This window comes from Bombina bombina, chromosome 2 (assembly GCF_027579735.1).
Source record: "Bombina bombina isolate aBomBom1 chromosome 2, aBomBom1.pri, whole genome shotgun sequence".
Taxonomy (NCBI): Eukaryota; Metazoa; Chordata; class Amphibia; order Anura; family Bombinatoridae; genus Bombina; species Bombina bombina.
In genome coordinates, this window is record NC_069500.1 from 532,684,502 (window position 1) to 532,707,001 (window position 22,500).

At 43.7% G+C, this 22,500-nt stretch overlaps 1 protein-coding gene across 4 annotated transcripts in view; it reads right to left on the reverse strand.

Moving 5' to 3' along the window:
• RABGGTA (Rab geranylgeranyltransferase subunit alpha) overlaps positions 1-22,500 on the reverse strand; it is a 190,667-nt gene that overhangs the window by 19,994 nt on the left and 148,173 nt on the right. For all 4 annotated transcript variants that reach the window (XM_053702377.1, XM_053702374.1, XM_053702375.1 and 1 more), the window contains one exon: positions 19,210-19,297. In XM_053702377.1, the coding sequence (XP_053558352.1) occupies positions 19,210-19,297 (88 nt within the window). The remainder of the gene's footprint in view (positions 1-19,209; positions 19,298-22,500) is intronic.

Here is a 22,500-nt window from a genome sequence, read left to right on the forward strand (position 1 = left end):
AAAAAAACTTAAATTATGCTTACCTGATAATTTTCTTTTCTTCAGGTGGAAAGAATGCACAGCTGCATTCATTACTTTTGGGAATTCAGAACCTGGCCACCAGGAGGAGGCAAAGACACCCCAACCAAAGGTTTAAATACCTCTCCCACTTCCCCCATCCCCCAGTTATTCTGCCAAGGAACAGTAGAAGAAATATCAGGGTGAAAAGGCGCCAGAAGAATCCAAAAACAGACGTCCCACAGAAAAAATACCGGCAGGGAGCTGTGGACACTTTCCATCTGAAGAAAAGAAAATTACCAGGTAAGCATAATTTAAGTTTTTCTTCATATATGGAAAGAGACCACAGCCGAGAAAACTTTTAAAAAAAAAAAAAAAAAAAAAGACTAGACACGACTGAGCCAACAAGCCTCCAAGAGACACCGTCACCAAGCAGTCGGTCCCAAACAACACACCCCTTACTAGAGAAAGGGATCAGACTACCGTAATCTCCCACAAAGGGAAAAGACATGGATGAACATCCATCAAGGACTCCAGAAAAACCTAAATGGAGTACAACGAGTCCCAAATAAAAATACAAGGCAAAAACTTGAGAAACCAGGCCAAGCTCACAGAGACCCAATCAGTCTTGAAGAAACAAGGGGAGGCAACGCCCAGACTGTACAGAAACCAAAGGGTAGGACCGGGAATCTGAAACAGAGAAGAGATCTTCTCCCAAATACAGTGCAACCGCACCCTAGAAGACAAGTGAAGACGAAGATCCCCAAAGTCACAAATGTCGCTCAGCTATCTAAATCTTCAGAAACCGAAACTATGTGCAGCACAAATAGGTAAACTGGTATAACAAAAGATTTTGTAGAGGGTGCTTAACGCGTTTCAGGTATTTACTCTAAAAAATAAATAAATTAAAAAAAACATCTTTATTATATTTTTTTCTTATGAATTTAATAATCACCATGTCACTTGTATGTTTTGAATAGAAGTTCACACTTTGTAAATTAAGGGAGTCATATATTGTAATACTTTTTCACAATTAATAACTATTATTATTTATTATTATTATACTTTATTTATTAAGCGCCAACATATTCCGCAGCACTGTCCATGGATACAATTCATTTAAATAAAACAATACAAGACTTGTAAGATACAGGACAAAATTTACAAACACATACAGGAGGGATTGAGGGCCCTATTCCAGTGGGAACTTACAATCTAGAAGGGTAGGAGGTTGAGAAACAGGAGGTGAGGACTTCAAGATTGAGAAAGATGTTAATACAGAGTTAGATGAGGAAAATGTTAGGTAAGTGAAATTAATTTATTATTGAGTTGGGTGGTAGGCTTCCCAGAACAGAAAAGTCTTCAGGGAACATTTAAAGGAAGAAAGATTAGGGCAAAGCCTGACAGCACGAGGGAGAGTGTTCCAGAGGGTAGGTGCTGCACGACAGAAGTCCTGCAGTCTAGCATGAGAGGAACAGAAACACCCTAGATCTCCAAGGTACACTGTTTAAAAACAATTTTAAATTACACAAAGCTCACGATATACTTAATACCACTGAGAAAGGGATCATAGGTGCTACATTATTTGATATTCAATTATTGCTTATCCAGGATATAAGGATAAGGTTTTTTGAATTTATTTATTTTTTAGAGTAAATACCTGAAACGCTTTAAGTGCCCTCTACAAAATCTTTTGTTATACCAATTTGTCAAAAACTATCTAGGAAGGAGGTAGTTAATTAAGAGTGGCTAGTTTTTAGGTAAAGGTCAGCGCTTCACTTTACACACCTGTAAAAACAAATAGGTAAACACCTGAGTCGAAACACTGCATGCTACAGTCATCCAAAGAGGACTCAGAAATTTGAAAACTTGCAGGGTAAGTAAAAAGCAGCTGAAGATAGCTTCCAAACCGTCAGACTGCTAAGCATCCACTAAGCAGTGGACACGTCACAGGCTATCCAAGAGCCGCCATTCATTCCCACAGATCCTGAAAATGGAGAAGACACAGAGCCCTCAAGGAGGCTCCCCGTACCTCAAAGACCGAGGACGAAGCAGGAGAGCAACAAACCACAGATCCTGCTCCAAACACCAGACCAGCCCAAGCGTTAGGCACGTCTGAAAGACAAGGGGAACAGACAAAAACCCCAACCACAAGCCCCCAGGGAATGGAAAGAGTGGAAGGAACTCGAACAGAGCTCGGGTGCCAACCCAATCCGCTCTTCCATACAGGTACTCCCAAGGAGAACCCCCTAGGACCTGAAAAGAGAAAAGTGCTGTTGCTCCCTGAGAAGACCTGGCACAACTCTATATAACAGTCCCGACATGGAGACCTCAACTTCCATAGTTGGAACAGAACAAGCCCCAGAACAACAGACCGCTATCCCCTAGCACCTGTTCCAAACTCCTGCACACAGGGAAGGTTAACGACTCTCCTGAGAGAGGAAAACCCCACCTCTTAAGGAAGGCAACTACCCCCTCAAAGGGGAGAGCACAGATAAAAGGACAGCACACATGCCCAGAGACAAGAAAGTCAGTCTGATCAAAGCACGGACCGAATGAAATTCATCTAGACACCACTGTCGATCCCACAGAGAGAAAACTCCCCGAACACACTTCGTAAAAGTCCATGTGCAAACTATTGTATCACAGAACCCCGACAAAGTGAAAAGACATGTCAACTATCAGCTTACAAGCCCGCAAAGCCTACAACTAAACCATTGTGGGACCCTTCCAAGGACCAAACAGTCCATAAGGAACATGCCAGCACCCGAAGGTGAACGCAAATCCTGGCTCAGCTGCTTGCAGGCTCAACGAGCTAACCTTAAAGCCAAAACCTGCAGGATCATAAGTCTCCAGACATCCATAAGGATCCAAGATAAGAACCCTGGGCCCGGGCCCCAGATCCTTTAAAAACAAACACCCCAGGGAACACAAATACCTCGTATGAAGGAATCAGACCTCACAGAGGAAGATAACCGGACTAAACCGGAGAACGGGAACAAGACTCACTCGTAATTCCCAGCCCAAGGGAAGTGACACCCCTAGCAGGAGTCCACCCTCCAAAAATAAGCTAGGGCGTGACAGAGTCACGCAAATACTCTAGAACACAAGAGTGTCAAGGACAACAAACAGGAAATCCAAGATCAAAGGGAAAAAACAAGGACAGAGTCACCCGAAGGTAGAGAGTAGAACAAAGGCTAGTCTCCATAGTCCTTTCAGAATACATAACCAGAGGACCACACCCAAGGAAAAAGAATGCAGAGCATCCCAAACCTAGAAAAAAACCCTAAGCGAAGCTTGGAGAAGGAGACAACACAGCCTATTGTCCCTGATATGGAGACGACTAACTCCCAGAAGTAGGAAAAGACCACACGGCCCTCACTTCCTAAATTGGACGGCAAAAACCATCAAGTAGGTAAAACCAAAAGGGGCAATTTCAAAGGACCCCTGAGGCAAGACCGCCAGAACCGGCAGGAAGGAGGACCGAAGTCCTCCCAACCTCCAACCCACGTGAGGAAGAAGACACTCCAAGACCCGACAGAAAAACTTAATCAATTGAGTGTGTCTCAGCAGAACTTCTAGTCCCAGATGACTAACATCAAAGGCTAATGAGGACTGAACCAATCCCCCTTGCCTCACAAACCCTCAGGTCCTCTCAGAATGCTTAGTTGAAACTTGTTAAAGAAACAAGGAATAACACAAATATTAATTTGAAGCACTCAGCGCCCTAACCTGACCAGCCAGGCAAAACAGGCGCCACGTGTCTGATTAGGCCTCAAGACAGAAGATCTGAACCCAATCAGGACCAGCCTGAAAACAAGGGCCCTCACTCTCAAGGCCGCATAGAGACTCCCCTAGAGAGGGAGAAATAAACAGCAGACAAGCATAGGACTAAAACTCGTCCAGAACAAACTTCCTTAGCAGTAACAGTGCGATCAAACAATCGCAAGTATCGATTCCAGATAAAATTCCTGAAGGAAATATAAAACCAACATGAGATTTAAACCAAAATAAAAACTATCCTCACCAGATAAAAATAAAAAGGATATGGCAACTCGCAGGTTATCGCCTAAGAAGAAAAGGTGCACCCGCAGGACCGGTCCAACAGGGACACTGTTCTCCCAAGCTCAGAACTGGAAAGGATACTTAATAAACAAAACAATAAGAAGATTGCTTCATCCCCTTACGTCTAATTCTGTAAGCTATTCGAAGAAGCAGACTGACAATTCTCAGATCCATTAAGGATGGGATCTTCCGACAACGCCACAGCATGCCTCAATAAAACACAAAGGCGCTCCAGTCTATACAAAAGCAAAGCATACCCCCACCGGAGGAAAAGACGACTCCGGCCCGAAGGTTGACCCCCTGAAGCCTCAGGCACAGTCGTTCCTCCTGAGAGCTGAAGAGGCAATCCCATGCCTAAAGTGCCCTGGATAACGGAACACGAACAATATCTTAAGCCAACTTTTGGAAGTTGCAGATTCGCCAGCGCCAAAATTATGGACATACGACATTGTGCCGAAACCCCCAGCAGGAATAAGCCACCTTCCAGAGAAGGATAAGCAAAGTCTGGGTTACCTGCATGCGTAGTAAGCGATGGTGGAAGGGAACTGGCCACTCGGAGGACAGAAGCCCTAGAAGCGGATGGCTCTGCGGCCCTTTGATTCCCCCCGATCCTGAGGAATTGAGCACACCAATACGGCATTTAGAACATAACTGATAGGCTTGTATCATCCGGGGAAATACGCATTCAGCGCAAGGAGAAGAAAATGAAACAGAGACGTCCGTTTCCACAATATCAGACTCCTCCATAACTAGGATATTGATACAAAAGATTGGACCAAAAAATCTAAACAGCACCTGAAACCCACAATTGCTGGGGAACTCACCACATCCTATGAACCCGACACCAGCAGACCAGAATTTCTCCGTCGCCACACAGTCAGGAATGCGGAAATGGAGGCCAAAAACGTGAATACGCCCGGTCACCAGGATAACCGTATAGTCCAAAAAAGCGCACCCGACCTTAAAGTGAAGGTAAATTTTCATCAATGAGTGCCCGGTTTTAAAAATACTTTTAAAAACAGGGGCACTTTCATTGATGAAAATTAACATTGCACTGGATTTGAAGAAACACTTACCTTTTACTCCTGCAAAACCGGATCGCCGATCTCAGCCTCAGTTCCTCCGACGTCAGAAATGACGAAAACCGGCATGCTCCAATCATGGCTTGCACACCAGAGCGTCCAGCTCGTGATGCCTGGCTGTGATTGGAGGAAGCCAGTTTCGACATTGCTGTGGTCTACAGCAGGAAGGAGGAGGGGGATCGTCGATCCGGCTTTGCAGAAGTAAAAGGTAAGTATTTCTTCACATCCAGTGCAATGTTAATTTTCATCAATGAAAGTGCCCCTGTTTTTAAAAGTATTTTTAAAAACCGGGCACTCATTGATGAAAATTGACCTTCACTTTAAGGCTGTGTCACTTTCCAAAAGTCGTTATGTTCCGCAGCCATGAGCCAAATACACTACACATAAGCAGGTTGAATCACATAAACATGATTAACCCCCCCCCTGTTCAATAACCCCCCTCAGGAGATATTAACCCTTGATTCCAAGATACAAAAGGCGCCTCACTGAGACCCTGTGTTATAAATTAGACCCGCGAGCTGGGAAACATCTGTAATACAGTACATTTCATGAAGAAAGTAAAATGAAACGATCTTACCGGAATCTATGCCGTGGAACAGGAACACTGCCCTTCAAGTGTGACAGATAGTAGCATCGCTTCTGCCATGGACTTGAGAGAAGAAAGCAGGCAACGAAACTCATCAACGCCGATTGCTTGTGGAGCTGTTAATATGAGTCGGGATGGTTTCACAGAAAGACTCTCCCTGCATCTCCGGACTCTAACATTCATCAAAGCTTTCACTGAAAGGCTGACAGGATTACTTAAAAATTCAGTCCGATTCCGAAGAGTACTACCCTCCATAAGAGACTAATTCTGACACTTCTCTGCCAACCTCCTGGGACGAAAGGCAAAGAATGACTGGGGCAGAAAGTGTTGAAAGTGGCGGCGCTGTCTCACCTCCAGGGAACCAAACTGCCCATGTCCTCTGAGTCAACCTTGTTGCTTTCACCTCCAAAATAAAAGAGCTCACAATAGTGTAGCAGATTTCAGACAATGTGGTAGGCGCACAAACTGGTTATACTCACAAGATTGCAGTTAAAATAAGCCTCTTATTAAAGTCATCACAAAAGGTGTCTTCAGGTGCAGCTTCAGGTTTTATTTAAAATACAGCTCAAATGGATTTGTTCCAGAAATTGTTTTAACTTTATGCTCTAGATAAAGGCTTCTTTTAGCCAAAACGCGTTGAGCTGTATTTTAAATAAAACTGAAGCTGCATCTGAAGACACCTTTGTGATGACTTTAATAAAAGGCTTATTTTAACTGCAATCTTGTGAGTATAACCAGTTTGTGTGCCTACCACATTGTCTGAAATCTGCTACACCATTGTGAGCTCTTTTATTTTGGAGGTGAAAGCAATAAGGTTGATTCAGAGGACGTGGGCAGTTTGGTTCCCTGGAGGTGACACAGCACCGCCACTTTCAACACTTTCTGCTTTTATACACAGTTTGGGAGAACCCCAACCGGGGCTGGCAGCGAGCACCTGAAGGGAAGTGCTAATATTGCTTCATACTTTATCCTTTCTAATAAAGAATGACTGGGGGATGGGGGAAGTGGGAGAGGTATTTAAGCCTTTGGCTGGGGTGCCTTTGCCTCCTCCTGGTGGCCCGCTTCTAAATTCCCAAAAGTAATGAATGCACCTGTGGACGCTTTCCCTTTATGAAGAAAACACTAAACTGACATCTTAGTGGTAAAATCATATACTCTAATTAATTAGAGCATTTCATTTTTTCCATTAAAGGGCCATAATACCCAAATGTTTAAACACTTGAAAGTGATGCAGCATAGCTGTAAAAAGCTGATTAGAAAATATCACCTGAACATCTCTATGTAAAAAAGAAAGGTATTTTTCCTCAAAAGTTCCTCAGTAGCCACCTCCCATTGTAAAGGATTTCTAAGCAGCATTTTAGTGTGTCTGTCCTGGGACATCTGAAGGGACTAGCATCGTGCATTCTCATATTATTTCACCAATCAGGTAAAGGAAGCTTACTATGAAATCTCATGAGAGTTAAGTCAAATCTCATGAGATCACAGTAAGAGTTCATGACCTCAGCACTGCTGGTGCTGATTGGCTGCTGTTCATTTCTTCATTTTTTTTATCAGAATCACAGAAGCCCTCTCCTGCTTGATTCTGGCAACCAGACGAGGGAGGAGAGGAAACGGTGGAAAAACATAAGCCAGATTGAAGGACCAAGGCGCTGCTAGAGCATCTATCAGCACCACCTGGGGATCCCGGGACCTGGACCCGTAAAGAGGAAGTTTGGTGTTCTGACGGGACGCCATCAGATCCAATTCTGGAGTGCCCCATAGCTGAGTCAGCTGGACAAATACCTCCGGGTGGAGTTCCCACTCCCCCGGGTGAAAAGTCTGATGACTTAGAAAATCCGCCTCCCAGTTGTCTACTCCTGGGATGTGAATTGCTGAGAGATGGCAGGAGTGATCCTCCGCCCACCTGATTATCTTGGTTACTTCCATCATTGCTAGGGAGCTCCTTGTTCCTCCCTGATGATTGACATAAGCTACAGTCGTGATGTTGTCCGACTGAAATCTGGTGAATTTGGCCGTGGCTAGCTGAAGCCATGCCTGAAGCGCGTTGAATATCGCCCTCAGTTCCAGAATGTTTATCGGGAGAAGGGCCTCTTCCGAGACCATAAGCCCTGAGCTTTCAGGGAGTCCCAGACTGCACCCCAGCCCAACAGACTGGCGTTGGTCGTTACAATGATCCACTCTGGTCTGCGGAAACACATTCCCTGAGACAGGTGATCCTGAGACAACCACCAGAGAAGAGAATCTCTGGTCCCCTGGTCCAGCTGTATTTGAGGAGACAAATCTGCATAATCCCCATTCCACTGTTTGAGCATGCATAGTTGCAGTGGTCTGAGGTGTATCCGTGCAAAAAGGGACTATGTCCATTGCCGCTACCATTAATCCGATTGTCTCCATGCACTGAGCTACAGATGGCCAAGGAATGGAATGAAGGGCTCGGCAAGTGGTTAAGAGTTTTGACTTTCTGACCTCCGTCAGAAATATTTTCATTTCTACTGAGTCTATCAGAGTTCCTAGGAAGGAAACTCTTGTGAGGGGGGAGAGAGACCTCTTTTTGATGTTCACCTTCCACCCGTGAGACCTCAGAAAGGCCAATACAATTTCCGTGTGAGACTTGGCTCTATGGAAAGTCGACGCCTGAATTAAGATGTCGTCTAAATAAGGCGCCACTGCTATGCCCCGCGGTCTTAGAATCGCCAGGAGGGACCCTAGCACCTTTGTGAAAATTCTGGGAGCAGTGGCCAACCCGAAAGGAAGAGCCACAAACTGGTAATGCTTGTCCAGAAAGGCAAACCTGAGAAACTGGTGATGATCTTTGTGGATAGGAATGTGCAGATACGCATCCTTTAAATCCACGGTGGTCATATATTGACCCTCCTGGATCATTGGTAAGATTGTCCGAATGGTCTCCATCTTGAATGATGAGGAATTTGTTTAGAATTTTGAGATCCAGGATTGGTCTGAAAGTTCCTTCTTTCTTGGGAACCACAAACAGGTTTGAGTAAAAACCCAGCCCTTGTTCCGCCATTGGAACTGGGTGGATCACTCCCATTGTATGTAGGTCTTCTACACAGCGTAAGAACGCCTCTTTCTTTGTCTGGTCTGTAGACAGACGAGAAATGTGGAACCTTCCCCTTGGAGGGGAGTCCTTGAATTCTAGAAGATATCCCTGGGATACAATCTCTAAGGCCCAGGGATCGAGTACATCTCTTGCCCAGGCCTGAGCGAAGAGAGAAAGTCTGCCCCCTACTAGATCCTGAAATTCCGAAAGGAACGAAAATTATTTTGTTTGTTCTTTAACTTGAAGGACTTGTCCTGAAGGAGAGCATGGCCTTTTCCCCCAGTGATTTCTGAAATAATCTCTTTCAATTCAGGCCCGAAGAGGGTCTTTCCTTTGAAAGGGATGTTCAAGAGTTTGGATTTTGACGACACATCGGCCGACCAGGCCTTTAGCCATAGCGCCCTGCGCGCTAAAATGGCGAAACCTGAATTCTTTGCCGCTAACTTAGCTAGTTGGAAAGCGGCATCTGTGATAAAAGAATTAGCCAGTTTAAGAGCCTTAATTCTGTCCATAATGTCCTCATATGAGGTCTCCGTCTGGAGCGCATCTTCCAGCGCCTCGAACCAGAAAGCAGCTGCAGTAGTTACAGGAACAATGCACGTAATAGGTTGGAGAAGAAAACCTTGTTGAACAAAAATTTTCTTAAGCAAACCCTCTAATTTTTTTTATCCATAGGGTCTTTGAAAGCACAACTGTCTTCAATTGGTATGGTTGTGCGTTTAGCAAGTGAAGAAATAGCCCCCTCCACCTTAGGGACCGTCTGCCACGAGTCCCGCATGGGGTCAGATATGGGGAACATTTTCTAAAAAACAGGAGGGGGAACGAAGGGAATACCTGGTCTAACCCACTCCCTAGTAACGATATCCGCAATCCTCTTAGGGACCGGGAACACATCAGTGTAAACCGGAACTTCCAGGTACTTGTCCATTTTACACAATTTCTCTGGAACCACCATAGGGTCGCAGTCATCCAGAGTAACTAATACCTCCCTGAGCAATAAGCGGAGGTGTTCTAGTTTAAATTTAAAAGCCAATATATCTGAATCTGTTTGAGGAGAAACCTTTCCTGAATTGGAAATGTCTCCCTCAGACAGTCCATCCCTAGCCCCAACTTTAGAGCGTTGTGAGGGTATATCGGATACGGCTACTAAAGCGTCAGAATGCTCATTATCTGTTCTTAAAACAGAGCTATCACGCTTTGCCGGTAACACGGGCAGTTTAGATAAGAACACTGAGAGGGTATTATTCATAACTGCCGCCAAATCTTGCAAGGTAAAAGAGTTAGACGCACTAGAGGTGCTAGGCGTCGCTTGAGCGGGCGTAACTGGTTGTGACACTTGGGGAGAGGTTGACGGGCTAACCTCGTTACCTTCTGTCTGAGAATCATCTTGGGACACATTTTTAAGTGTAACAATATGATCTTTAAAGTGTATAGACATATCAGTACAAGTGGGACACATTCTGAGAGGGGGTTCCACCATGGCTTCTAAACACATTGAACAAGGATTTTCCTTGGTGTCAGACATGTTTAAAAAGACTAGTAGTTAAACAAGAAGGCTTGGAAATCACTTTAATCAAGTAAAAACACACTTTGAAAAAAACGTTACTGTGCCTTTAAGAGATAAAAAAAAGGCACACAATTTTACAAAACTGAAAAATGCAGCAAACTTTTCGAAATTTTTACAGTATGTACCTAAAGCATTAGTAAGATTGCACCACTAGCAATAAAAACGATTAACCCCTTAATGCCCAAACCGGATCGACAGTAAGCCAAAAAAACGGTTAAAAAACGTTCAGCACCTTGCCACAGCTCTGCTGTGGCCCTACCTTCCCTTAGGAACCAGATTTGTGGGGAAAAAGCTTCTTATAGGCCCTCAAACTGCAGCAGGACCCTCCATGTGAAACAGCCTGAACTTCTAGTCAAATATAACTGCGCAACAGAGGCGCAAAATTAGGCCCCTTCCGGTGCTTGTGAGGCCTAAAGAAACACTCCAAAGTGTTTTAATATTAGCCATGTGGGTAACAACCCCTGAAAGAAACCCAAAGGAACCTTCAAAGTGTCTCAAAAAACGATATTTTCAATAAAAAAAGTAGTTTCAACCAGCATAAACTAGCCCTGTTATGTAAGCTTGAAATTCCATACTTAGTCTCTGAATACAGCTTACCCTTCCCTCATGGGGATATTATCCGTCTTCTCTAGCATTATCACAGTCTTGTCTAGAAGAAAAAAAGACTGAACATACCTTATTGCAGCCTAACCTGCAAACCGTTCCCCCCAACTGAAGTTTTCTTGTACTCCTCAGTCCTGTGTGGGAACAGCAGTGGATTTTAGTTACAACATGCTAAAATCATCTTCCTCCCTGCAGAAATCTTCATCTCCTTTCTTGCTAGAGAGTAAATAGTACACACCGGTACCATTTAAAATAACAAAATCTTGCTTGTTGAAAATAAAAACTAAATTTTTTCTAACACATTCACTTTACCCTTCCGATTGCTTAGAGCCAGCAAAGAGAATGACTGGGGGGTGGAGCTGGAGCTATATGGACAGCTCTGCTGTGTGCTCTCTTTGCCACTTCCTGTTGGGAAGGAGAATATCCCACAAGTAAAGGATGAATCCGTGGACTCGATACATCTTACAAGAGAAATATATCTTTCTTTTTTACATAGAGTTGTTAAGGTGATATTTTCTAGTCAGCTTTTTACAGCTATGCTACATCACTTTGAAGTGTTTCAACATTTGGGTATCAAATTTAAGATGTCTATATTTTATTCTATAATATAGACATTAAAGAGACAGAATTTAATAAGGTTGCAAACAATTCTTTAATTTTCTTAATCTGACACCAATTTTACAGAAATGTATCTTATATACGATGGAAAATTCAATAAAATATATATAAAAAACAAAAATGTATTGAAATTATACAGGAAAAAAATAAATTTAAGGTGCATAGTAAAAATAGTAATAAAATTACATTGCACTTAAAAAAATGCAACAACATTTGTAATTATAATATTAAATTAAAAACATATTTTCCTTATTGTAAAATGAAATTCCCACCTCTTCTAGCGGGCTGAACAGGGGTGTTCCATGGGCATAGCTGAAAACAGAATTTATGTTTACCTGATAAATTACTTTCTCCAACGGTGTGTCCGGTCCACGGCGTCATCCTTACTTGTGGGATATTCTCTTCCCCAACAGGAAATGGCAAAGAGCCCAGCAAAGCTGGTCACATGATCCCTCCTAGGCTCCGCCTACCCCAGTCATTCGACCGACGTTAAGGAGGAATATTTGCATAGGAGAAACCATATGATACCGTGGTGACTGTAGTTAAAGAAAATAGATTATCAGACCTGATTAAAAAACCAGGGCGGGCCGTGGACCGGACACACCGTTGGAGAAAGTAATTTATAAGGTAAAAATAAATTATGTTTTCTCCAACATAGGTGTGTCCGGTCCACGGCGTCATCCTTACTTGTGGGAACCAATACCAAAGCTTTAGGACACGGATGAAGGGAGGGAGCAAATCAGGTCACCTAAATGGAAGGCACCACGGCTTGCAAAACCTTTCTCCCAAAAATAGCCTCAGAAGAAGCAAAAGTATCAAACTTGTAAAATTTGGTAAAAGTGTGCAGTGAAGACCAAGTCGCTGCCCTACATATCTGATCAACAGAAGCCTCGTTCTTGAAGGCCCATGTGGAAGCCACAGCCCTAGTGGAATGAGCTGTGATTCTTTCGGGAGGCTGCCGTCCGGCAGTCTCGTAAGCCAATCTGATGATGCTTTTAATCCAAAAAGAGAGAGAGGTAGAAGTTGCTTTTTGACCTCTCCTTTTACCGGAATAAACAACAAACAGGGAAGATGTTTGTCTAAAATCCTTTGTAGCATCTAAATAGAATTTTAGAGCGCGAACAACATCCAAGTTGTGCAACAAACGTTCCTTCTTCGAAACTGGTTTCGGACACAGAGAAGGTACGATAATCTCCTGGTTAATGTTTTTGTTAGAAACAACTTTTGGAAGAAAACCAGGTTTAGTACGTAAAACCACCTTATCTGCATGGAACACCAGATAAGGAGGAGAACACTGCAGAGCAGATAATTCTGAAACTCTTCTAGCAGAAGAAATTGCAACCAAAAACAAAACTTTCCAAGATAATAACTTAATATCAACGGAATGTAAGGGTTCAAACGGAACCCCCTGAAGAACTGAAAGAACTAAGTTGAGACTCCAAGGAGGAGTCAAGGGTTTGTAAACAGGCTTGATTCTAACCAGAGCCTGAACAAAGGCTTGAACATCTGGCACAGCTGCCAGCTTTTTGTGAAGTAACACAGACAAGGCAGAAATCTGTCCCTTCAGGGAACTTGCAGATAATCCTTTTTCCAATCCTTCTTGAAGGAAGGATAGAATCTTAGGAATCTTAACCTTGTCCCAAGGGAATCCTTTAGATTCACACAAACAGATATATTTTTTCCAAATTTTGTGGTAAATCTTTCTAGTTACAGGCTTTCTGGCCTGAACAAGAGTATCGATAACAGAATCTGAGAACCCTCGCTTCGATAAGATCAAGCGTTCAATCTCCAAGCAGTCAGCTGGAGTGAGACCAGATTCGGATGTTCGAACGGACCCTGAACAAGAAGGTCTCGTCTCAAAGGTAGCTTCCATGGTGGAGCCGATGACATATTCACCAGATCTGCATACCAAGTCCTGCGTGGCCACGCAGGAGCTATCAAGATCACCGACGCCCTCTCCTGATTGATCCTGGCTACCAGCCTGGGGATGAGAGGAAACGGCGGGAACACATAAGCTAGTTTGAAGGCCCAAGGTGCTACTAGTGCATCCACTAGAGCCGCCTTGGGATCCCTGGATCTGGACCCGTAGCAAGGAACTTTGAAGTTCTGACGAGAGGCCATCAGATCCATGTCTGGAATGCCCCACAGTTGAGTGACTTGGGCAAAGATTTCCGGATGGAGTTCCCACTCCCCCGGATGCAATGTCTGACGACTCAGAAAATCCGCTTCCCAATTTTCCACTCCTGGGATGTGGATAGCAGACAGGTGGCAGGAGTGAGACTCCGCCCATAGAATGATTTTGGTCACTTCTTCCATCGCTAGGGAACTCCTTGTTCCCCCCTGATGGTTGATGTACGCAACAGTTGTCATGTTGTCTGATTGAAACCGTATGAACTTGGCCCTCGCTAGCTGAGGCCAAGCCTTGAGAGCATTGAATATCGCTCTCAGTTCCAGAATATTTATCGGTAGAAGAGATTCTTCCCGAGACCAAAGACCCTGAGCTTTCAGGGATCCCCAGACCGCGCCCCAGCCCATCAGACTGGCGTCGGTCGTGACAATGACCCACTCTGGTCTGCGGAATGTCATCCCTTGTGACAGGTTGTCCAGGGACAGCCACCAACGGAGTGAGTCTCTGGTCCTCTGATTTACTTGTATCTTCGGAGACAAGTCTGTATAGTCCCCATTCCACTGACTGAGCATGCACAGTTGTAATGGTCTTAGATGAATGCGCGCAAAAGGAACTATGTCCATTGCCGCTACCATCAAACCTATCACTTCCATGCACTGCGCTATGGAAGGAAGAGGAACGGAATGAAGTATCCGACAAGAGTCTAGAAGTTTTGTTTTTCTGGCCTCTGTCAGAAAAATCCTCATTTCTAAGGAGTCTATTATTGTTCCCAAGAAGGGAACCCTTGTTGACGGAGATAGAGAACTCTTTTCCACGTTCACTTTCCATCCGTGAGATCTGAGAAAGGCCAGGACAATGTCCGTGTGAGCCTTTGCTTGAGGAAGGGACGACGCTTGAATCAGAATGTCGTCCAAGTAAGGTACTACAGCAATGCCCCTTGGTCTTAGCACAGCTAGAAGGGACCCTAGTACCTTTGTGAAAATCCTTGGAGCAGTGGCTAATCCGAAAGGAAGCGCCACGAACTGGTAATGCTTGTCCAGGAATGCGAACCTTAGGAACCGATGATGTTCCTTGTGGATAGGAATATGTAGATACGCATCCTTTAAATCCACCGTGGTCATGAATTGACCTTCCTGGATGGAAGGAAGAATAGTTCGAATGGTTTCCATCTTGAACGATGGAACCTTGAGAAACTTGTTTAAGATCTTGAGATCTAAGATTGGTCTGAACGTTCCCTCTTTTTTGGGAACTATGAACAGATTGGAGTAGAACCCCATCCCTTGTTCTCCTAATGGAACAGGATGAATCACTCCCATTTTTAACAGGTCTTCTACACAATGTAAGAATGCCTGTCTTTTTATGTGGTCTGAAGACAACTGAGACCTGTGGAACCTCCCCCTTGGGGGAAGCCCCTTGAATTCCAGAAGATAACCTTGGGAGACTATTTCTAGCGCCCAAGGATCCAGAACATCTCTTGCCCAAGCCTGAGCGAAGAGAGAGAGTCTGCCCCCCACCAGATCCGGTCCCGGATCGGGGGCCAACATTTCATGCTGTCTTGGTAGCAGTGGCAGGTTTCTTGGCCTGCTTTCCCTTGTTCCAGCCTTGCATTGGTCTCCAAGCTGGCTTGGCTTGAGAAGTATTACCCTCTTGCTTAGAGGACGTAGCACTTTGGGCTGGTCCGTTTCTACGAAAGGGACGAAAATTAGGTTTATTTTTTGCCTTGAAAGGCCGATCCTGAGGAAGGGCGTGGCCCTTACCCCCAGTGATATCAGAGATAATCTCTTTCAAGTCAGGGCCAAACAGCGTTTTCCCCTTGAAAGGAATGTTAAGTAGCTTGTTCTTGGAAGACGCATCAGCTGACCAAGATTTCAACCAAAGCGCTCTGCGCGCCACAATAGCAAACCCAGAATTCTTAGCCGCTAACCTAGCCAATTGCAAAGTGGCGTCTAGGGTGAAAGAATTAGCCAATTTGAGAGCATTGATTCTGTCCATAATCTCCTCATAAGGAGGAGAATCACTATCGACCGCCTTTATCAGCTCATCGAACCAGAAACACGCGGCTGTAGCGACAGGGACAATGCATGAAATTGGTTGTAGAAGGTAACCCTGCTGAACAAACATCTTTTTAAGTAAACCTTCTAATTTTTTATCCATAGGATCTTTGAAAGCACAACTATCTTCTATGGGTATAGTGGTGCGTTTGTTTAAAGTGGAAACCGCTCCCTCGACCTTGGGGACTGTCTGCCATAAGTCCTTTCTGGGGTCGACCATAGGAAACAATTTTTTAAAAATGGGGGGAGGGACGAAAGGAATACCGGGCCTTTCCCATTCTTTATTTACAATGTCCGCCACCCGCTTGGGTATAGGAAAAGCTTCTGGGAGCCCCGGGACCTCTAGGAACTTGTCCATTTTACATAGTTTCTCTGGGATGACCAACTTGTCACAATCATCCAGAGTGGATAATACCTCCTTAAGCAGAATGCGGAGATGTTCCAACTTAAATTTAAACGTAATCACATCAGGTTCAGCTTGTTGAGAAATGTTCCCTGAATCAGTAATTTCTCCCTCAGACAAAACCTCCCTGGCCCCATCAGACTGGTTTAGGGGCCCTTCAGAACCATTATTATCAGCGTCGTCATGCTCTTCAGTATCTAAAACAGAGCAGTCGCGCTTACGCTGATAAGTGTTCATTTTGGCTAAAATGTTTTTGACAGAATTATCCATTACAGCCGTTAATTGTTGCATAGTAAGGAGTATTGGCGCGCTAGATGTACTAGGGGCCTCCTGAGTGGGCAAGACTCGTGTAGACGAAGGAGGGAATGATGCAGTACCATGCTTACTCCCCTCACTTGAGGAATCATCTTGGGCATCATTGTCATTGTCACATAAATCACATTTATTTAAATGAGAAGGAATTCTGGCTTCCCCACATTCAGAACACAGTCTATCTGGTAGTTCAGACATGTTAAACAGGCATAAACTTGATAACAAAGTACAAAAAACGTTTTAAAATAAAACCGTTACTGTCACTTTAAATTTTAAACTGAACACACTTTATTACTGCAATTGCGAAAAAATATGAAGGAATTGTTCAAAATTCACCAAATTTTCACCACAGTGTCTTAAAGCCTTAAAAGTATTGCACACCAAATTTGGAAGCTTTAACCCTTAAAATAACGGAACCGGAGCCGTTTTTAACTTTAACCCCTTTACAGTCCCTGGTATCTGCTTTGCTGAGACCCAACCAAGCCCAAAGGGGAATACGATACCAAATGACGCCTTCAGAAAGTCTTTTCTAAGTATCAGAGCTCCTCTCACATGCGACTGCATGTCATGCCTCTCAAAAACAAGTGCGCAACACCGGCGCGAAAATGAGGCTCTGCCTATGATTTGGGAAAGCCCCTAAAGAATAAGGTGTCTAAAACAGTGCCTGCCGATATAATCTTATCAAAATACCCAGATTAAATGATTCCTCAAGGCTAAATATGTGTTAATAATGAATCGATTTAGCCCAGAAAAAGTCTACAGTCTTAATAAGCCCTTGTGAAGCCCTTATTTACTATCTTAATAAACATGGCTTACCGGATCCCATAGGGAAAATGACAGCTTCCAGCATTACATCGTCTTGTTAGAATGTGTCATACCTCAAGCAGCAAGAGACTGCTCACTGTTCCCCCAACTGAAGTTAATTGCTCTCAACAGTCCTGTGTGGAACAGCCATGGATTTTAGTGACGGTTGCTAAAATCATTTTCCTCATACAAACAGAAATCTTCATCTCTTTTCTGTTTCTGAGTAAATAGTACATACCAGCACTATTTTAAAATAACAAACTCTTGATTGAATAATAAAAACTACAGTTAAACACTAAAAAACTCTAAGCCATCTCCGTGGAGATGTTGCCTGTACAACGGCAAAGAGAATGACTGGGGTAGGCGGAGCCTAGGAGGGATCATGTGACCAGCTTTGCTGGGCTCTTTGCCATTTCCTGTTGGGGAAGAGAATATCCCACAAGTAAGGATGACGCCGTGGACCGGACACACCTATGTTGGAGAAATGTCTTCTACAGGTCTGGTGCATTCTCTAAATTTTTCCCCCGCAGATCTTGCAATTTATTCCCCAAATTAAAAGGTGTTGAGATTGTGTCAAAATACTCAAAACACTTATTACCTTAAAAGGGACAGTCAAATCCAAAATAAACTTTCATGATTCAAATAGGGCATTTAATTTTAAACAACTTTGCAATTTACTTTTATCACCAATTTTGCTTTGTTTTTTTGATATTCTTAGTTGAAAGCTAAACCTAGGTAGGCTTATATGCCCATTTCTTAGACCTTGAAGGCCACCTCTTATCTAAATGCATTTTGACAGTTTTTCACCACTAGAGGGCATTAGTTCATGTGTGTCATATAGATAACATTAAGCTCGCGCACGTGAAGTTACCTAGGAGTCAGCACAGATTGGCTAAAATGCAAGTCTTTCAAAAGAACTGAAAGAATAGGGCAGTTTGTAGAGGATTAGATGCAAGGTAATCACAGAGGTAAAAGGTGTATTAATATAACTGTGTTGGTTATGCAAAACTGGGGAATGGGTAATCAAGGGATTATCTATCTTTTTAAACAACAAAAATTGTGGTGTTGACTGTCCCTTTAATAGAAAATTGGAAATAGAGGCAACTGTAAGATAATATGCACTAAACGCAGATCAATCTGATGTGTATTTTTCATTTTTTTTTACTTCTTGAAAGCAGCCTCTGCATGTGTCAGTGTGGTGTTTCACATTCTGTCTGGCAAAGTTTTGATAATTGAGCCCACAAAAAGGGTTAAACACATATTTAAAGCCACTCAGGAGCCATAAGTTTTGCAGTTCCAGAGTACAACACAGCCAGGCGTTTATGAAGACTGGCTTATTAGGTGTTAACTGTTTTGGGACAACAGTTTTCTGCAGCTCCTGAGTGGGACTATGGGGCCCATTTATCAAGCTCCGGATGGAGCTTGAGGGCCCGTGTTTCTGGCGAACCTGGAGGCTCGCTAGAAACACCAGTTATGAAGCAGCGGTCAAAAGACTGCTGCTCCATAACCTGTCCGCCTGCTCTAAGCAGGCGGACAGACATCTCCGCAATTCAATCCGATCGAGTACGATCAGGTTGTTTGACACCACCCTGCTGGCGACCGATTGGCTGCAAATCTGCAGGGGGCGGCGTTGCACCAGCAGCTCACAAGAGCTGCTGGTGCAATGCTGAATACGGAGAGCATATTGCTCTCCGCATTCAGCAAGATCTGTCGGACCTGATCCGCACTGTCGGATCAGGTCCGACAGACCTTTGTTAAATAGGCCCCTTTGTGTCTAACCCAGGAAAAAAAAAAAAGGAAAAAAAGAAAAAGAAAGAAAGAGTCTAAAATCAGTTCTTACAGTTTAACTTGTGCCACTTACTGCCATGGATGAGAACACAGTGCCACGTCTTCAGAACAAGAACAGCAATTTAGATTTGCACATATAAAGGATACTGTTACACTTCAGAGATAACTCCTCAAGCTGTGGTAAATGCCACAATCCATCCAAACATGAAATCTCATTATTATCAGCTTCCAGCACCTGGAAAAGAAACACACGTGTTATGGGTAAAGTAAGAAATCCGGGTAATCCTAGGATTACCCGTGTAAAATGGACATTATCCATGGCTGTGGGTAAAGCCAGATGTACTGTACAGTAATTCCCTTATCTACACTACTTCTTTTCCCTCCGCCTAGGAGGTTCAAGGAAGGCGCCCGGCCGATCCTCTGGCATTAACCCCAAGTGAACCTTGGGGAATGAGGATTACAAGTGTGGCTTTACCTCCCTTAAACACCACAGGCAGAGTAAAAAATAGATAGTGAAGAAGAGGGAATTACAATGCAAGTTATATATGTTTGATGCAGTAACACACACACACAGCCCCCACACACTGAGGGATAACAAAAATAAATAAAAACACAGCTAAGAATAAGCTTCATACATACAGCCATTTGCAGAGAAAACCATGCACATAAAAGCTGAGCTTATAGCACTACAGCCTATAACTTCTCGCCTTCAAAAAACAGAATTTATGCTTACCTGATAAATTACTTTCTCTTGCGGTGTATCCAGTCCACGGATTCATCCTTTACTTGTGGGATATTCTCATTCCCTACAGGAAGTAGCAAAGAAAGCACACAGCAAAGCTGTCCATATAGCTCCCCCTCTAGCTCCCCCCCCCAGTCATTCGACCAAAGGTTAGGAAGAAAAAGGAGAAACCATAGGGTGCAGTGGTGACTGTAGTTTAAACCAAAAAATTTTTTTACCTGACTTAAATGCCAGGGCGGGCCGTGGACTGGATACACCGCAAGAGAAAGTAATTTATCAGGTAAGCATAAATTCTGTTTTCTCTTGCAAGGTGTATCCAGTCCACGGATTCATCCTTAACTTGTGGGATACCAATACCAAAGCTTTAGGACACGGATTAAGGGAGGGAACAAGACAGGTACCTTAAACGGAAGGCACCACTGCTTGCAAAAACTTTCTCCCAAAAATAGCCTCAGAAGAAGCAAAAGTATCGAATTTGTAAAATTTGGCAAAAGTATGCAGTGAAGACCAAGTCGCTGCCTTACAAATCTGTTCAACAGAAGCCTCATTTTTGAAAGCCCATGTGGAAGCCACTGCTCTGGTAGAATGAGCAGTAATTCTTTCAGGAGGCTGCTGGCCAGTAGTGTCATAGGCCAAACGGATGATGCTTTTCAGCCAAAAGGAAAGAGAGGTAGCAGTCGCTTTCTGACCTCTCCTCTTACCAGAATAGATAACAAACAAGGAAGATGTTTGTCTGAAATCCTTAGTTGCTTGTAAATAGAACTTTAAAGCACGAACTACATTAAGATTGTGTAATAGACGTTCCTTCTTCGAGGATGGATTAGGACACAGAGAAGGAACAACTATTTCCTGGTTAATATTCTTGTTAGAAACAACTTTAGGAAGAAAACCAGGCTTGGTACGCAAAACTACCTTATCTGCGTGGAACACCAGGTAAGGTGAATCACACTGTAAGGCAGATAATTCTGAAACTCTTTGAGCAGAAGAGATAGCTATCAAAAAACAAAACTTTCCAAGATAACAACTTAATGTCTATGGAATGTAAATGTTCAAACGGAACCCCTTGAAGAACTGAAAGAACTAGATTCCAACTCCATGTAGGAGCCACAGGTTTATAGACAGGTTTGATTCTGACTAAAGCCTGAGCAAACGCTTGAATGTCTGGTACCTCTGCCAGACGCTTGTGTAACAGGATAGACAAAGCAGATATTTGTCCTTTTAAGGAACTAGCTGACAATCCTTTCTCCAGTCCTTCTTGGAGAAAGGACAATATCCTGGGAATCCTAATCTTACTCCATGAGTAACCCTTGGATTCACACCAACAAAGATATTTCCGCAATATCTTATGGTAGATTTTCCTGGTGACAAGCTTTCTAGCCTGAATCAGAGTATTTATAACTGACTCAGAGAACCCACGCTTTAATTGATTAAGCGTACAATCTCCAAGCAGTCAGACGTAGAGAAACTAAATTTGGATGCTTGAACGGACCCTGTATTAGAAGATCCTGCCTCATTGGCAGTGTCCATGGTGGGACAGATGACATGTCCACTAGGTCTGCATACCAAGTCCTGCGTGGCCGCTATCAGAATCACCGAAGCCTTCTCCTGCTTGATTCTGGCAACCAGACGCGGGAGGAGAGGAAACGGTGGAAAAACATAAGCCAGATTGAAGGACCAAGGCGCTGCTAGAGCATCTATCAATACCGCCTTGGGATACCGGGACCTGGACCCGTAGAGAGGAAGTTTGGTGTTCTGACGGGACGCCATCAGATCCAACTCTGGGGTGCCCCATAACTGAGTCAGCTGGGCAAATACCTCCGGGTGGAGTTCCCACTCCCCCGGGTGAAAAGTCTGACGACTTAGAAAATCCGCCTCCCAGTTGTCTACTCCTGGGATGTGAATTGCTGAGAGATGGTGGCAGGAGTGATCCTCCGCCCACCTGATTATTTTGGTTACTTCCGTCATCGCTAGGGAACTCTTTGTTCTCCCCTGATGATTGACGTAAGCTACAGTCGTGGTGTTGTCCGACTGAAATCTGATTAATTTGAAAAAAACGTTACTGTGCCTTTAAGAGATAAAAAGAGAACACAATTTTACAAAACGGTGAAAAATGCAGCAATCTTTCTGAAATTTTCACAGTATGTAGCTAAAGCCTTAATAAGATTGCACCCCAAGTTTCAAAACGATTAACCCCTTAATGCCCAAACCGGAGCAGCCTAAAGCCAACACCTGGTTAAATCACTACAGCACTTTGCCACAGCCTTGCTGTGGCCCTACCTTCCCTTAGGGATCAGATTTGGGGGAATATAGCTTATTTTAGGCCCTCAAACATCAGCAGGACCCTCCATGTGAAACAGCATGAACTTGTCTGCAATTCTAAGTGTGCACCTGAGGCAATTAGGCCCCTCCCACTCTACTCCGGAGCTGTGGGGCCTAGTAAATCACTCCTAAGTGACTAAAAAACAGCCATGTGGTAATAACCCCAGAAAAAAACCAAAAGGGCTTTCAAAGTGTCTTGCAAAACGATTTTTCCTTAGCCAAACAATCAAGTGCCCTGAATAAGTGTCAACCAGTATATTAGCCCTATTATGTAAGCATTCAATTCCTTACTAAGTCTGTGAACATAGCTTACCCTCCCCTCATGGGGATATTGTCAGTCTTCTAGCATTATCTCAGTCTTGTCTAGAAATAAATGA